We start from the raw sequence: 18948 nt of genomic DNA on the forward strand, positions 1-18948 counted from the left end.
ACTCAGCCACCACTCTTTTTGTTCATCTTTTAGATCACCAATGAGATTGTTCGTCAGCTGATGGTGCAAGGAGGTTTTTACAGCCTGGAACGGCCTGGCGAATTCACCACTGTGGTCGACTTGCAGCTGGTGGCTGCCATGATCCACCCTGGAGGAGGCCGCAATGATATCCCTCAGCGACTCAAACGCCAGTTCTGTGTGTTTAACTGCACTCTGCCATCCAACTCCTCCATAGATAAGATCTTCCACACACTGGCCAGTGGTTACTTTTGTGTAGAAAGAGGCTTCCCGGAAGAGGTGTGCTCTCTGGCTGCTGCCCTGGTCCCCACCACGAGGAAAGTGTGGCAAGCAGTCAAAGCTAAGGTACTGGTTTAGTTTTAGAATGTAGGTGTGGGATTCTGTTGGGCACTCTTGGGGTCCTTTTAAACATGCATACATTTTGTCTCAGCACTAGGCAGTCTACAATATTAGAGAATGGTGCCCTCTTGTGGTCTGTACACTACATTAAAAAGATAGTACACTCAAAAATGTAAATTCTTTCATCATTTACTCACCCTTCACTTGTTAGAATCTATTTGAGTGTCTTTCTGCTGAGAAAATAGAAGATAGTTTAAAGAATGCTGGTTGCTGGTATCCATTTGGTTCCATTGTAGTAAAACAAATACTAGAGCTTTTCTCACAATATCTTCTTTTTTGTGTTAAACAGAAAAAAAGAAACTCATAAATGTTTATAACCACATGTGAGAGTAGTATTTTGGGGTGAACTTTCCCATTAATATTGTTTAGCTCTAACCCATCACTGGAAAACATCCATACACACTTATTCACACACGAACACTACGGACAATCTAGCTTACCCAGTTCACCTATAGTGCATGTCTTTGGACTTGTGGGGGAAACCGGAGCACCCTAGGAAACCCACACGAACACGTGGAAAACATACAAACTCCACTCAAAAATGCCAACTGACCCAGCCGAGGCTCGAACCAGTGACCTTCTTGCTGTGAGGTGAATGTTCTATCCACTGCGCCACCATGACGCCCAATCATATACATGTAAACATTATTATCACATCCTGTAAATTATTTTTGGTTATTTAAGGGTTTTTTACATCAAGGGCAAGGGCACAAAGAGTGTTTAACATCCATGGAAACTTTTCATTAAACAGATCATTCTTAATAGTGAAACAGTATTCTTTTAAATATAAAATGTCCTTCACATAAAGAAACAATATATTTATTTTAAAAACTTTTCACTGAACCCAAACGTCTTTGGTGGTTATTAAAAATACATTACTGATTGATGTTACTGATCTTATTTTTTTATACTTACAAATATTTTTATTTCAGTAATGGTGCATTAAAGACAGCAAAGACACTTTTGCATTGCATGAACATTAAAAACATTCATACTTCATGTAAATGCTGTTCTTGAACTTACAGTATCCCAAAGCTGCATCACATTTCTCTTAAAAATATTACATATATATATATATATATATATATATATATATATATATATATATATATATATATATATATATATATATATACAGTTGAATTCAGATTAGCCCCCCTGAATTATTAGCGCCCCTGTTTATTTTTTTCCCCAATTTCTGTTTAATGGAGGGAAGATTGTTTCAACACATTTCTAAGCATAATAGCTTTAAAAACCTATTTCTAATAACTGATTTATTTTATCTTTGCCATGATGACAGTAAATCATATTTTACTTGATATTTTTCAAGACACTTATATACAGCTTAAAGTGACATTTAAAGGCTTAAGTAGGTTAATAAGGTGAACTAGGCAGGTTAGGGTAATTAGGCAAGTTATTGTATAACGATGGTTTGTTCTGTAGACTATCGAAAAAAAATAACTTAAAGGGGCTAATAATTTTGTCCCAAAAATAGTTTTTAAAAAATTCAAAACTGTTTTTATTCTTGCCAAAATAAAACCAATAAGACTTTTCCTAGAAGAAAAAATATTATCAGACATACTGTGAAAATTTCCTTGCTCTGTCAAACATCATTTGGGAAATATTTTAAAAAAGATCAAAAGGGGGCTAAAAATTCTGACTACAACTGTATATATATATATATATATATATATATATATATATATATATATATATATATATATATATACACACACACACACACACACACACACACACACACACACAGTCTTTATCTTTCACTTATTTCGAAGACACTACTGACCACGTTTACACGAACATCTGTAGTCTAGTTATTTGCCTTAATATACAATAATATAATTAAGGTGTTTACGTGAAGTGCTTTCATGTAAGAGTTCTCCTGTAAGACTTTAACTGCAGATCAGCAGTTTCACTCATGAACATTTCATTCATCCCCCCGTGAATAACTGGGGTTTTAGACGCAAATAAGGAATAAGGACTGGTGAGAGTGTTATGGAATTTAATAACGCACGCCAAATGGAAAGAAAAAAACTTCCGCATTTAACGATTTGTGTGTGTGTGGTGTGCAGTCCTTTACTGACAGTTATGTTTGGATCTTGTTGGAAAATATGGTGAAAAGTACATGACGGTAATAGTTTGACTTTGGTGTTTACTTCAATAATGCCACTGATATATGAATACTCCATGTCTTAATCCCATTTCTGATCAGTTCAGTTATGACTTTAGTCGGATTAAGGTAATCAAAAATCGCTGTTTGGAGCTTATGTAAGCCAGCAGTTCAAAATTCATGTTTTACTGAATAAACAGTTTGTAAACACAAGTACAGCTTATTGAACATAACTTATTTTTATTAACAATTATCATGGTAGAACAGTTTCTTAAGGAGTTTGAGATGCATTTTGGAAAACGGGAGATGAACCCCTGGTCTAATGTGCCACCTGGCTTGAGAAACCCGTTCTCAAAGACTTACTTTTAGTCATTATTTGGGTAGCACACATATTCTGAATACCTTCAGCAGAATTCAAATGAGCCATTGTAATCTAGATTAATTGCAAGATTTCAGTGAGATTAATCAAGATTAAAAAAATTAATTTATGCCCACCTATAACAAATTAATAAATATAAATAAAACAGTACTTGGAGACCAAAGCAGAATATTACAGAAAGATTTACAAAAACACTGATGACTGAACCAATATTACAGTTTCTTTTTACTATTACATAAACTCTTCCTAAACCATGTAAATCTTACAGCCCTGAACATTTGAAGGTTGTGTATATTAAGAAATTAATATTGTGATGTTTATATTGATTTCAGATGCTGCCTTCCCCTGCAAAGTTCCACTACATTTTTAACTTGCGTGATCTGAGCAGGATTTGGCAGGGGATCCTCACCGTGGGCTCAGAAGTGTGTCAGACGCCTCAACTGCTGGCGTCTCTTTTCCGCCACGAGTGTTCAAGGGTCATTGCTGACCGCTTCATTGATGAGAAGGACAGAGAGACGTTTGATGGCATTTTAGAGAGGGTGTGTAAACTAAATCCTGACCGGCTTCATGATCTTTTACCTCCTGCACAGGATGGCTACCTAAAGGTCCCAAGAAGTGCTTTGAAGTGTGCAGTTTTTTATTAGATGTTTGGCGTAATCTCAACTGAACGATGAAGAGAGGGTGGAATATAATTTTTTAAAAACAGCCAATAGCATTGTGGTTTATCACAGCTCTGCCAGTGAGAGTGCATGAGCGCATCAAATGTGAAGCGTCCTAATGGGGGCGGGGCATGTCAGATACTAGAGAGCACTTGATTGGTCACAATATGATGAGAAGTGCATCCAAGTTTTACATGTTTATATCAGTTTTATATTTCCTAAACATGATTTTTGTCATTGTTTTGTTGCACACTAGCTCATAGATATCTTAAAAACTAACATTACTATTGCTAACATCTAAAAAACTATTTTAATTTCATGGTACCTTTAATGCTTTAACAAATCTGTTTTTTTTTCTCTCAAGATCACAGCACAGGATCATGGTCCTAGTCTTCTGGAGCAGGGGCCATGGCAAGGGTATTTTGTGGACTTCCTGCGGGATGCTCCAGAGATGACAGGAGAGGAACCGGAAGACGCTGAAGAAGAGACACCAAAAGTCTATGAGCCCATTCCCACATTCAAGGCTTTATCTGAGCGCCTGTCTATGTTTCAAGAGCAGTATAATGAAGCTGTTAGAGGAGCAGCCATGGATCTGGTCTTCTTTGAGGTTAGTGGGGAAAAAATGACAATGTTAAAATGTTGTATAAAGTGGGCAGTGTTTTTTACGTTATGGCAATGCAATACCTTTTTCACTTCGGGGCCCACCTTCTTCTCTGATTAAGCTTTGAAGACATTTTCTTTTAATTTATCTTGATTAATTAGCAACAAACACAACATTTCTTTTGCCTTCTACTATTATTCTCTTTTTTTCTACAGCATTTTATAAAACAAAAACTACAAACTATTTCATAAATATATTTCATCACCTTAGAATTATAAGGTTCTTTCTGACATTTTTGGCCAAATTGAGTTATTCACCTATTCTTATTAAATGACAACGTATTTACATCATGTCATGTTTTTTTTTTTTAATAAGTTGTTTACACTTTAAGATCTTGGCTCTATAAGGTTCTTTCTCTAAGTCAGGGGTGTCCAAACTTGGTCCTGGAGGGCCGGTGTCCTGGAGAGTTTAGCTCCAACCCTAATCAAACACACCTGAACACGCTAATCAAGCTTACTAGATATACTGACAGCTTCCTGGCAGGTGTGTTGAAGCAAGTTGTATCTAAACCTAGCAGGACACCGGCCCTCCAGGACCAAGTTGCTCTAAGTCAATCAGCATATCAAATGCACGCATGAGGACCAATCAGTACCAGCTTTCTTTGTTATTCCACTGGACTGCTCTGTTGACAGCAGAAAGAAACACAAAATCAACTAAATTATGCCGCTCCACACAAAATTTAGAAGAAACCTCACTGTGCACTATTTTATAGACCTTATCAAGGACAGCAGTCTAAATATATATTCAGAATTAGTAGCCCCCTGAATTATCAGCCCCCCTGTTTAGTTTTCTCCCCAAATTATTTTAACGAAAAGATTTTTTCAACAAAAAATGTGTGTGAATGTTTCCCATAGATGGGTTGCGGCTGGAAGGGCATCTGCTGCATAAAAACGTCTTGGATAAGTTGGCAGTTCGTTCTCCTGTGGTGACCCCGGATTAATAAAGGGACCAAGCCAACAAGAAAATTAATGAATGAATTTCTAAAAATAATACTGTAGTTTTAATAACTAATTTCTAATAGCTCATTTATTTGATCTGCCGTGATGACAGAAAAATAATATTTAATTAGAACTTTTTCACTGTTTTACGCTAATAGTAGGTAATTTGCAATTGGATAATTGATAATAGATTATTTCCCTAATTTAGAAAAAAGTACAATGATAAAAAATAAAAATAAAAAGCTTCAAAATGAAAAAAAAAATCTCTAAAAATTGACAATTTGCAATAGATTTTGTTTGAATGTTTACTGTCATTAAATGCTATCTCACAGCAATTCATAACTTTTTGTTTTAGTGGCTAACTCTTAATTTAAATTCATGAATTTGTGCGATCTTATTCGTACAATTTTGTAGGATTTGCTGATCCCCAATGACATTTGGGTTTGGTGCCATGCTTCCTTATAAAAAGCATATATTTTCGTATGACTGAGGTTTCCTCATGAGATCAAGCTGGATTTTTATATATTAGATTTTCTTTGACATATATTTATGATAATCATTAAGAATCTGATTTAACTTTAATGTTAATCTGCATTTGGTTAATGTTAATCTACTTTGTCACAGGATGCCATGATCCATTTGATGAAAATATCCCGTATAATCCGGACGGCTCGTGGGAATGCACTACTGGTTGGAGTCGGAGGTTCTGGGAAACAGAGTCTCACCAGACTTGCATCCTTTATAGCTGGATACCAGAGCTTTCAAATCACACTGACAAGGTAACAATACTGCTCAGAGTTCTCTTGATTAGTTTGGATTAAATCAAAAATAAAATCAATAGATTTCGTTTGGGTTTGCTTAGTGTTTATGCTATAATTTCTAAAACCTAAAATCGGAAGCAAAAAAAAAAAAAAAAAAAAAAATATTGTTACGTCTTACACAAGTCTAGGGGAAAAATACAATGGACGCAACAATATTAATTTAAAAAGAGCACTAAACTGGGACCAGTCACAACACAACAACAAAGAGTAAAGTTCCAAAAGTTTATTTACAAAACCAAACACACAATGTTAAGGAAGCTCTAGCTTCAGGAGTGGACTAAAGCCAAAATAACAAACAAAACAGGGTTCTGTCTTGGAGTAAAGCCTCTAAATAAACTACTAGAAAACAATGATGAAAATCAACAACAAAACTACACTGACTCCCTGACTGACCTCAAAACAGGAGAAAAAGTCCAACAAAAAGCAATGGCCGTCCACCTCCTTACTGCTTCCTGGGGGAAAAAGCAAAAGAAAGAAATCAAAGTTTAAACTGTGGTACTGCTCTTAGCCACAACACAGAACAAGTACCAATCATACACAAATTGAATCTCAAATCACAACAGTTCAACAGTTGTCAACAGCTATCATTCAACTGAAACCCAGCTAGTGCTCTGGAGAAAGGTTCCTCTCTAGCTCCTTTCTCAGCATCCAAGTGTTTGGCCTGTGTTTTTATCCCCTCTCACGTCTCCATAGTAAGTGCACACAGCTGTGGGAAGTAATCAGCAACCTGCTTGAAACTCAGGAGGGGAGGAGTCAAGGTAACAAAAGAAAAACAGGGAAAAAAGACATTTGACAATATAAACAAAAATAACTTTAAACTACGTCTCTCAACGTAACACTCCCACCCATAAGTTACAAACAATTCCAACAACAACAAAAAAAAACATATATATTTTTATAATTGTTTGTAAACCTATGAACCAGCTACTTGTGACATTGTCCTACTGGTCTACACTATATACTCTAGAAAGAGCATCAGCAACAACATTTTTGGCTCCTTTCCAATGTTTAATATCCAAATTGTATTCCTGAACAATTAACGCCCACCGCATTAGTCGTTGGTTTGAATTACGCATTCTGGATAAGAATACTAAGGGGTTATGATCAGTATACACCACGACTGGATTACAACTACCACCCAAGTAGACCTCAAAGTGTTGCAAACCCAACAGCAAGGCTAGAGTTTCCTTTTCAATGGTACTGTAGCGCTGTTGACATTTTGTCAATTTCTTGGAGAAGAAACTCACAGGATGTTCTACACCAGTGGGGTCTTCTTGGAGAAGTACAGCTCCTACTCCAGAATTACTTGCATCCACCTGCAACTTGAATGGAAGGGTGAAATTTGGAGCAGACAGCACAGGAGCATGGCACAAAAGGTCTTTTGCAGCATTAAATGCATTAACACAGCCCACATCCCAAATGAACTTTTTAGAAGTGCTGAGGAGGTCTGTCAGTGGAGCAACTACAGAAGCAAAGTTTTTGCAAAAACTTCTGTAGTAGCCAACCATACCCAAGAATCTTCTTAGCTCTCGTTTGTTGGTGGGGACAGGAAAATCAAGTATGGCAGCAACTTTTCCTTCAACTGGCTTTACTTGTCCTTGGCCCACCTGTTTTCCAAGGTAAGTAACTACAGCCTTTGCAAACTCACATTTCACCAAGTTTAAAGTCAATGAAGCATCAGACAACTTTGTAAAAACTTGGTCAAGGGTGTTTAGATGATCTTCCCACTCGTCTGAATAGACCACCACATCATCTAAGTAAACTTCACAGTTGGCAACTTCTGACAATACACGCTGCATTAAACGCTGGAAGGTTGCAGGTGCGTTACGCATTCCAAAGGCCATCACAGAATACTGGAGGAAATTGTCAGGAGTGACAAAAGCAGATATCTCTGAAGCTCGAGGTGTCAACGGCACCTGCCAATAACCTTTCAACAAGTCAAGCTTGGTGACATAGCAAGCAGAGCCAACCCGGTCCACACAGTCCTCCATCCGAGGTAGCGGGAAGGAATCTGGTTTGGTGATATTATTTACCTTCCGGTAGTCAGTGCAAAAGCGGAAAGATAAATCAGCCTTGGGGACAAGTAAACATGGAGAGCTCCAAGGGCTCTGGCTGGGAGTTGCAAAACCATGCTGTAACAAGTAGTCAACTTCCCTCCTCATCACATCTCGTTTGAAAGGATTGACACGATAGGGATTTTGCTTGATGGGTAGAAATTCACCTACATCAATGTCATGCATGAGTATGGTGGTTTGACTTGGAACATCAGAGAACAGATTGGGATACTCGTTTATGAGCTCCACTATACTTGAACGCTGGTGCTGGGGCAAGTAATCAAGTTGGTAGTCCAAGTTAGCAAGTATAGCAGAATTATTCAATCGCATAGCTGACATTCGGTCCTCATTCACAATCAGATCATCCTCTGGGGAAAAGTATGCTGCAGTCAACACTGTAGGAACTGTAGTTAAGGTGCCAGGGTTAAGTGGTTCTTGTGCAGTGTCACTTACGATGTAGGATTTCAACATATTTATGTGACACACTCTAGTTTTCTTTCTACGGTCTGGTGTAGAGATGATATAATTGGTTTCACTCAGCTTCTTTTCGACAGTATATGGTCCAGTAAACTTCGACTTTGGTAGGGGGCCAACACAATCCAGAATCAGTCGTTCAAATGGTTCCCCCACGGCTGGAATTGGATGTAGCGGAGCAGATGGGATGGTTTGGTTAGGTTTTCCTGCAATTTGACACACTTGATTTAAGTCCTGGCCAAAAGAAATATCGAGAAATGCGTTTGAAGGTCTTGTTAACACCAAGATGTCCAGAAAGAGGATGCTCGTGGGCAAGCTGCAACACAAAAGATCGGTAAGTAGAGGGCAGAACAACCTGATAGATTGCTAAAGCATCATCCACATCACGATCCTTCCAGCGACGCATTAAAACATCATCTTCCCACATGAAAAAGATACGTGCATCACACTGCTCGCCTGGTTCGATGGCAGCTTCCACACAGGACTTAAGAGATGGATCAGACCTCTGAGATGCAGTCAAGTGTTCTTTATCCATTTTTAATGTCTCCACCTTAGAATCAGAGTTCAGCAAATCATTAGACACAGACTCAGGTTTAATCAATGAACATTCCATAGATTCAACTGTGGGATTGAGGAATGAGTCAGCCAAGTCTATGACTTCCTTCCATTTTTGGCTCTGTGCTCGAGTCACTACACAAGCAGGAAATGCAGAAGGGTACTGGATAGCAACATCAGATTCAAGTGACATATCTGGTTTATCCACAACAATTGGACAAGGGAAAACTTTACCACCCGCCAAGTCATTCCCCAGGATAAGGCTTACTCCTTCCACAGGCAGTTCAGCTCGTACTCCAAGAGGAATGGTGCCTGTAACCAAATCAGACTTTAGATGAACTGTATGCAATGGAACTTTTACACATCCCAATTCGATACCTCTGACTAACACATCAGTTCCGGCATACGTTTCTGGTGAAAATGGCAAAGCATCAGCTAGAATAAATGATTGCGAGGCTCCAGTATCTCTCAGAATTAAGATGGATTTGCCAATAGAGTCTTTGCTAAGGGAAACAGTGCCATTGAAAAGGAAAGGTTCATAACCTGTATTTAAGATGGAACTGGTATCAGGAACTGATACTGATTGAGCAAAAGCCACACCCTTAGATTTTGCAGTAGCGTTCTTCTGCTTCCAGGCTTTACAATCGGAAATCAGATGATTTGAATCAAGGCAGTAGAAACAAACACGCTTGTTACCAGAACGCTTCACTTCAGTTTTACGGCCTTTCTCTGGTATATCTCTTACATTGTTAGAGACCTCTTTCCCTGATTCAGGATCAAAGAACTGCCGCCTAGACTGACGTGAAGATGAAAAAACAGTCTTATGGGTCAACACAAATTCATCAGCTACCACAGCTGCTTCAGAGAGTGTACTCACTTTCTGCTCATTCAGATGAACCACAAGTGATTCAGGTGCACTATTTTTAAATTCCTCCAATAAAAAGAGCTCTTGCAATTCCTCAAGGTTTGTAACCTTACTAGAAAGACACCATTTTTCAAAAAGAGCCTTCTTTTCTCGTGCAAACTCTACATATGTCTGTCTGGCTGATTTCATTAATGTTCGAAAGCGTTGCCTATATGCTTCTGGCACCAATTCATAAGCTCTCAACACAGCTGCTTTTACAATCTCATAATCAAGAGACTGTTCAATAGAAAGTGACGAACATACTTCTTGTGCTTTACCTACTAAATTGCATTGCAAAAGCAACCCCCACATATCTTTTGGCCATCCCAGCTTTGTAGCAATACGTTCAAAGGCAGTAAAATAAGAGTCTACCTCTGCTTCTCTAAAAGGTGGAACAAGCTTAACATACTTCACAACATCAAAATTGGCTTGGGTATCATTACCTGAATCAAAATTAACAGTGCTAGACTGCAACTGTGAACTACTCAGCATTGGTGTAGAGGGAGCTCTAGTACGGGGGCGAGGAATAGGCTTAATGCGTAAAGCTTCTAACTCAAGCATTTTCAACTTAATGTCTCGGTCAGCTTCAACTTTAATTGTATGCAGATGCACTAACTGGAGCTCACGTTCTTGTTTTTTTAACTCCAACTCAAGCTCTTTCAATTTAACAGCAATCATAGGATCTAATGGGGATTCAGCAGACAACACAGCTTCTGAAGCAGAGATTTCACCCTCATCTCCCCCTTCATCAAAAACATTTGCCTGTGATTCATCTGGCAAAATACCTGCAGCGATTAGCTCATTATACAGCTCCTCTTTTATCAATTGCTTGGTAGTTTCTCGAGTCACTGAAATATTAAAGAAATCAGCAATCAGTAACAGATCTTTTTTTCTGCATCGATTAAAAACATCTGTAGATGGAGCAAGTGTAAATTCTGTCAAATCAAATTCCATTATGTGTCCATACACACACTCTTCCACACCAAAAAAAAAGCAGCCAAAGCGTTCTACTCAACACCGTATGCAAGATACAAGAATACAAATAGGTGTGATAATGGGAGATTCACCAATCCAGATAAACTACTGCAACAACCAAATATTGGTCCAAAAAATTTTTTAGTGAACGAGCCCCCAATAATATGTTACGTCTTACACAAGTCTAGGGGAAAAATACAATGGACGCAACAATATTAATTTAAAAAGAGCACTAAACTGGGACCAGTCACAACACAACAACAAAGAGTAAAGTTCCAAAAGTTTATTTACAAAACCAAACACACAATGTTAAGGAAGCTCTAGCTTCAGGAGTGGACTAAAGCCAAAATAACAAACAAAACAGGGTTCTGTCTTGGAGTAAAGCCTCTAAATAAACTACTAGAAAACAATGATGAAAATCAACAACAAAACTACACTGACTCCCTGACTGACCTCAAAACAGGAGAAAAAGTCCAACAAAAAGCAATGGCCGTCCACCTCCTTACTGCTTCCTGGGGGAAAAAGCAAAAGAAAGAAATCAAAGTTTAAACTGTGGTACTGCTCTTAGCCACAACACAGAACAAGTACCAATCATACACAAATTGAATCTCAAATCACAACAGTTCAACAGTTGTCAACAGCTATCATTCAACTGAAACCCAGCTAGTGCTCTGGAGAAAGGTTCCTCTCTAGCTCCTTTCTCAGCATCCAAGTGTTTGGCCTGTGTTTTTATCCCCTCTCACGTCTCCATAGTAAGTGCACACAGCTGTGGGAAGTAATCAGCAACCTGCTTGAAACTCAGGAGGGGAGGAGTCAAGGTAACAAAAGAAAAACAGGGAAAAAAGACATTTGACAATATAAACAAAAATAACTTTAAACTACGTCTCTCAACGTAACAATATATATATATATATATATATATATATATATATATATATATATATATATATATATATATATATATATATATAGCAATCTCACAAAAGGTTTATTAGACTAAAGTATTTTTATTTTATTTATTTATTTTTAGATATTTTCTATTTAAATTGTTTCATTGTTCATTACTATACCCTGGATTCATTTTTATAGTTGCATATTCTTGCAATATGTTTGGGATGAATACTAAGAAATACCTTGTAGTTTCCTAAATGGCCATGAAACCCTTAGCAGGGTGTTTTCACACCTCTAGTTTGGAAAAAGTCAGGAAAGTAGGTGTGTCCAGCTCTGTTTAGGTGGGAGTGTCGGGGGAGGGAAAGAGGGAAGGTGCGTAAAAATTTGCATATAAATGGGAGTTTCCGTTTAGGCATGCACTGATTTTCACAGAGGCAAAACAAACACAGACGCAGGGAAGAAAGACAGTGACTGTTTACATGGATGTCAGTAATTGAATTATTTGCCAAATTATTTAATGGTGGCACTTTTATTCAGGAACATTTTGTGCGTGCCCCCTGTGACAATTGTGACATTGCATGCAAGGAACTGCTAGAAAAGTCTAGTTTTAATTGAATGTTTGATAAGGCACTTTAAATGGGTGGAAAAAAAAACTCTCCATTTCTCGGTATCTTAGATGTACTCTGTAGGTAGCGTCAGAAAGCTGTGTGTATAAACTATCCTGTCACAAAATTCTACACAACGATAACAGTTTGATTTCAGTGTTTACATGTTTACACTCGGAGAGCAGCATTTACAGCGGATCTGTAAGTCCATAATATTGTAGTGATATTAAAGTACTGTAAGCTTAGCAACTTGGAAATCATTTTGACTAAGGTCTGTCTTTAAACACTGAAAGAGTACTGCTGACGATACGAACTTTGCTATCTGAATAAACAAACAAAGACCACTGATCGCTCACTTGCCAAATCTGTAGAGATAGAACAATCAACAGCAACTGGAACCACGTCTTTATTAAAAGGAGACGATGGGCAAATGCGGATTTCACCATTTCTAGATGCGAAAAGCTCTTGAGTAAAAGTTCCGTACAAACGTATTTCTGCCGCATGTGTTGCGTGCACTGTAATCCACATGTAAGTCCAGCTACACTCTCATAGCGAAAATGAAAACAAAACACATTTATAAACGCAACACTGACGACGCATGTCTCCAAACAATTCTTCTTCTTCCACTTGTTTTGGCAACACAATGTGGCGTCTCTCTGCCGTCTGAAGACTGTAACAAGTAAAACAGTCCTTGAAGCTTCATGCATATTAATGAAGTTGCACCTCATAGACAATAGAGCGCACTGATTGATTTGAACCATGTCTTTCTCATGAATTAATGCTGCACACTCAGAGACGTCACAAAGTACTCCCAGGGACATACATTCAGGCCCCGTTTACACTAGTGCGTTTTAGTTTTAAAACGGCGTTTTAGATCAAAAACGATCCGCGTCCACACTAGCGTTTTACCTAGCGTCTCTGAAGATATCTCCGTCCACACTACGCCACCAAAAACGTATATCACAAGACCATTTGCGCACTCTGGGCATGCGCGTTCTAGTATAAACAGAAACCATGCGTCTCGCTCGGCATTTGGTTATTGTTAGTTAACAAACGCCGGTTGAACATTAAACGAGATGGCAAAGAAAGCAAGAGAGTTATTTTTGTGGACAGACGACGAGGTCGAGTTGTTACTAAACGTAACAAGTAAATAATTGCACAATGGCGCCTAAAACAGACAATAGTGCAAACAACGCTCCCATTTCTGTGCCCATGTTTTTGTTTACAGTACTGTTTTCCGGTAGCGTTAAAGCCATGTGTTATAGTCATGTGATATAGGCTTGACAAATAAGGGAAGGATACGCAATGACACAAAAGCCCCAATCAGGTAGCGAATCTCAGCATCTATGTTTTCAGATGTCTCCGTTTTTCCTCATCCACAAGATGGAGCAGCAGCGTTTCAGAATGAAAACGGCCTCTCTAGCGTTTTCAAAGCACTCTGTTTTCGGCGCTCGAGAACTCCGGCGTAGTGTGGACGGATGGTGTATCCGTAGCAAACTTATGCGTTTTAAAACGAAAATGCATTAGTGTAAACGGGGCCTCAGTCTACACGCCGGAATACACACAAAAATTTGTCTCTAACCGGAAGAACGTTACTGCTCGAAATAATGCAAAAACAACCAATTTTCACTTTTTTGTGAAATATGTGTGTCCTATTAGTGTTTTTAGCAGCGTGGGACACATATATGACTGTCAACAGCTTAAAAAATTTGTTTTGGTGTTTCGTGACCCTTTAAGATGTAGTATTGATTCTTTATATTGTTGGATATGTTTTTTTTTTTTATAATCAGAAAGGTGATGGAATTTATCACCTTAAATTAATTATCACCTAATTTTATTTCTTCCCTTACAGAACCTACAATGTGAGCAATCTAATTGAGGACCTGAAAGCCCTGTACAGAATTGCAGGTTTGGAAGGAAAGGGCGTGACCTTCATCTTCACCGACAATGACATCAAAGATGAAGCATTTCTGGAGTACATGAACAACGTTCTGGCATCTGGTGAAGTCTCAAACCTGTTTGCCCGAGACGAGGTGGATGAGATCACCCAAAGTCTTATTCCAGCCATGAAGAAGGATCTCCCACGCTGCCCACCCACCATCGACAACCTCTACAACTACTTTCTATCCAGAGTACGCAGTAACCTGCATGTGGCTCTTTGCTTTTCTCCAGTTGGCGAGAAGTTGCGTTTGCGTGCCCTGAAGTTCCCCGGCCTCATCTCTGGGTGTACTGTGGACTGGTTCCAGCGATGGCCACGAGATGCTTTGGTAGCCGTGGCTCAGCACTTCCTCTCCAACTATTCACTGCGCTGCTCAGACGAGGTGAAGAGGAGTGTGGTGCAAACAATGGGAACGTTCCAAGACATGGTAGCTGAGATCTGCACAGAGTACTTCCAGCGCTTCAGACGTCAGACCTATGTGACGCCCAAATCCTACTTGACATTTATTAAGGGTTACCAGATGATTTACACGGAAAAGATTGAAAACGTGGGGGTGCTCGCTGAACGAATGAACACAGGTTTGCAATTGTATTTTTTACAGCTAAAATTACGTTTTATTACCACATTAGATTAAGAATTTTTGAGTTTTTGTTTTTTGTATTTTATAGTAACTTGTTTGAGTAAAATGTAATTTTGGTTTTGCTCTGAAAGCTCTTGATGATATTCAGGGCTTGAAATTGCGAACATTTTGGTCGCATATGCGCCCGAAAATTAATCAATGCGACCTCGTAATATATATGAGAGCATTAGTGCAACTGCATGTAATGGTTATAGTGAGACCTGTTATGATTTTGTCTAAAACCGTGCTGAATTGCACTTCCCTGCCACTATATTGGTTCATATTAGCTGTCATTCACTCATGGTATGGTCAGGTGACAGGGAAGGAGCTTTTATGACCACGGGAAATGCAAACGGCTGAAGAGTGAAAACTTAAAGCACACAGGTTTGCAAACCCCACCTAAAGTTAAGGCGCAGATGAGAGCGATCATGACGTGGTGAATATTGATCCGCCAGCTGAGATCAATCAAGTACGTGTTTTCGGAGAAGGCACCCGAATCTCGATGCGTTGCGTTTTACTGCATGTTCAGCGCAAATGTCCGCTAAAAGTCAAATCTAATACTGTACATATCATCGCCAAAGAAGCTCGCCTTTACTAAGTTTACAATGAAACTGCGGTTTATAACAAAGAGCAGTATTGCGCCGGTGGTCATCGCAAGAATCCTGCTCAACCTGCTCATAAATTGGGTCGGCTGACTCGCCTGCTTTTCCACAAACACAGAAAAATGAAGATCAGCTCAGACTAAACATTTAAATTGACACAAACTGAAACCAAAACTTTTAAAAAGTGATAGAAGTAAGACTTACTTTCTTTTGTCTATTCTTTCTTGTGGTGTATATTATTTTTTCTATTTATTTACTGATGACTGTTTTGCAGCTTTCAGCATTGAATTGAATTATGTATTATAATCTTTAGTTTGTTTTGTAGCAAAACTATTATTTATTAAATTGACATGCATATAAAAACAGCAGTACAAAGTAAATATTCTTACTGCAATGCTTCATTTTGTTTGATGCAAACCATACATTTATTTTTCATAAAGTAACAGACTTTTTATAGCAGATAACCTACATTCAAGCACATTCAAGGCAACATCATAATGAGAAATGTAATTCATTGTTACTATTATTGTCATTTTCATCATCATTAATATTCTATAATTATTAGACAGTAATTTTGGAATTATTGCACACAAATATCAATGTCATCTCAGCATTAGTTAGATAGTTGTTTCTGGTTTTTGTTAGTCCTAATCGATGTTGTTTTAAAATACAATAAATCCCTTAAAATACCATTTGCAGTGGTGCTCATTCATTTTTGGTAGGTGCTCCTAAATTTTTTTTGGTGCTCCTAAATTTTTTTTGCTGCTCCTAAATATTTGAAGTTGGGAGCACCGGTGCTACCATTTAGAGCATAAAATCAACATTGCAAAATGTGCTAAATGGCAATAATCAATTTTGTTTTATGAAACTTTATTAGACCTTTATCAAATAAAACAAACATTAACATATTAACATTAACATACAACATTACTTAAACACATACCTAGTAGATCCAGTATATATATATATATATATATATATATATATATATATATATATATATATATATATATATATATATATATATATATATATATAATATATATACAACAGTTCTGTCTGGTTCTCGTATCTGATTGTCTGATAGCCAAGAGATATTTAAAGAGCCCATATTATACATGAAATAGGGTCAAATTTTGGTTGTAAAGGTCTCCAACAACAGTCTAATATGCATGCAAGGACAAAAAACACTTTCATAGTCTAATAATCTTCATCTATTTTTACCTAATTATCCCAGCGACTCCTGTATGAATCGTCCAGTGATTCATTTGTTCCCAAACCCCTCCTTAGCGCGAAAATAATCTGCGCTGATTGGACCAATGACAGTCTGTTGCGATTGGTTGACACTGACTGACTTCAGAGAGAGACAGAGTGAAATTCCCAGCAGCTAATCAACAATATAGAAGTAGTCACAGTGCATACACGCTCGATAGTGTAAGGCGTGGATTTTAGCTGCCAGTGGTTGAATGTAAATACAGACGATGGACTTGAAAATACAGATGACTAACTATTTTATTGAGCAAAAACTCCAAGAACTGGCGAGGAGATCTCCTAGCTTGTCACACTCTGCTCTTTTCACAGACACACACACACACACATATTGCCCTCGTCCGCGCACACACACACACACATAACCCTCCTACAGACGACAATGTGCACACACACACACACACATAACCCTGGCTGAATCCCAATCTGCTTATAACTGCCCATTAACAGGAATATTTCTATATACACACTATTGTATGTATAGCTATATTACAGCATGTGCAAGTTGAAATGTAAACTAAGCATGTTGTTAAATAAGTGTATATATGTGTATCAATAGTGTTGTGATGCGATGCGGTACTAAAGTATCTGTTTAAATCTAGACTTTAACATCTTATTTATAGGTCTGGAGCGGCTCATGGAGGCTGAACTGTCAGTAAATGAGCTTCGTGTGGAGCTGAGAGAGAAGGAGAAGGTGTTGGAGGTGGCTAAACAGAAAGCTGGTGAAGTTCTGCAGGAGGTCACAGCCAAGGCACAAGCTGCAGAGAAGGTGAAGGCCCAGGTCCAGAAGGTGAAGGACAAAGCTCAGGCCATCGTGGATGAGATTGAAGGGGACAAGAAGGTGGCGGAGTCCAAACTTGAGGCTGCCAAACCAGCATTGGAAGCATCCGAGGCGGCTTTAAAGGTAAATGGAGGTCACTGAATAGCATCTCATGCTGACTTGAAGACTTACATTTAGTTGATCTTATCTCCTCTGTGGTTTTTAGACCATCAAGCCTGCAGATATCGCAACAGTACGTAAACTAGGAAAGCCTCCACATCTGATCATGCGGATCATGGACTGTGTGCTGCTGCTGTTCCAGCGGCGGGTTGATGGGGTCACCATGGACCCTGAGAGACCCTGTGTGAAACCTTCATGGGGTGAAGCTCTTAAACTGATGAATAACTCTGGATTCCTTAGCATGCTGCTCAACTTCAACAAGGTCAGGCAACACGGTGATGCTAATCAAACCTTTATTTTTGTAACGTGGAGACTGACACGGAGGGATCCATTTTGCAGTATTTATTAGACACAGTTCAAACACAAACATCCAACATGCACTAAAGTGCGAACTCACATCAACAGCATTCAATAAAGATCGTGGGGCTGGTGGCTGACAGACACAGAGTGATTTACCAGGCATAGATCAGTGGCAGGCGGCGTGGTTCAGAGTCCTTATAACAGGCGTAGGTCGTGGGCAGGCAGCTTGGTTCAAAGTCAGTGTAACAAGTGAGGGTCGTGGGCAGGCAGAAGACAACTCAGGGTCAGAAACAGTCCAGGGTAATGCACAGAAGATCAGGCAGGGAATAACGCTCAGAAATGTTGGCCGTGGCTGAACAAGACTTCGCAATGAACTGTGGTTTGAGTGTGGCTTATATAGGGAGCGTGGGTCGTTAACATGATTCAGATCAGGTGTGTGCACAATCAGTCTAGGTGGATGATGTAATGCTTAGAAGTCCGGGGATGGCGGCCTCTGCTGGCCAGCGAGGGGAATGACTGGGACCGAGTCGGTGACAATTTTGGATGTATTAGAAATATGGTGTGAAGTAGAGATCTGCGCGGGACTAAATTTTGAATCCCGCTCCCGCCCGCACCCGCCAAGTTTTAGCCCGAACCCCACCGCTCCCGCTTATATTAAGAATTTATTGTCCCGCTGCCCGACCCGCCCCGTTTTCTAAAGAGCGGGGGAGAACAAAACCGAAAATCCCCCAGCTATACAGTCCAGACAGCCAAGCTGTCTGTATAATCACACACACACACACACACACACAGCACCAAGCACACACACACAGACAAAT

The 18948-nt window shown here is 38.9% G+C and overlaps 1 protein-coding gene across 2 annotated transcripts in view; it reads left to right on the top strand.

Moving 5' to 3' along the window:
- Window positions 1-18948, top strand: part of dnah5l (dynein, axonemal, heavy chain 5 like) — a 123631-nt gene that overhangs the window by 58678 nt on the left and 46005 nt on the right. For both annotated transcript variants that reach the window (XM_087309935.1, XM_087309934.1), the window contains exons 54-60: window positions 34-363; window positions 3257-3463; window positions 3948-4190; window positions 5807-5961; window positions 14314-14978; window positions 17514-17794; window positions 17877-18092. In XM_087309935.1, coding sequence (XP_087166061.1) covers window positions 34-363; window positions 3257-3463; window positions 3948-4190; window positions 5807-5961; window positions 14314-14978; window positions 17514-17794; window positions 17877-18092 — 2097 coding nt within the window. The remainder of the gene's footprint in view (window positions 1-33; window positions 364-3256; window positions 3464-3947; window positions 4191-5806; window positions 5962-14313; window positions 14979-17513; window positions 17795-17876; window positions 18093-18948) is intronic.

This window comes from Danio rerio, chromosome 24 (assembly GCF_052040795.2).
Source record: "Danio rerio strain M-AB ecotype USA chromosome 24, GRCz13ab, whole genome shotgun sequence".
NCBI lineage: Eukaryota > Metazoa > Chordata > Actinopteri > Cypriniformes > Danionidae > Danio > Danio rerio.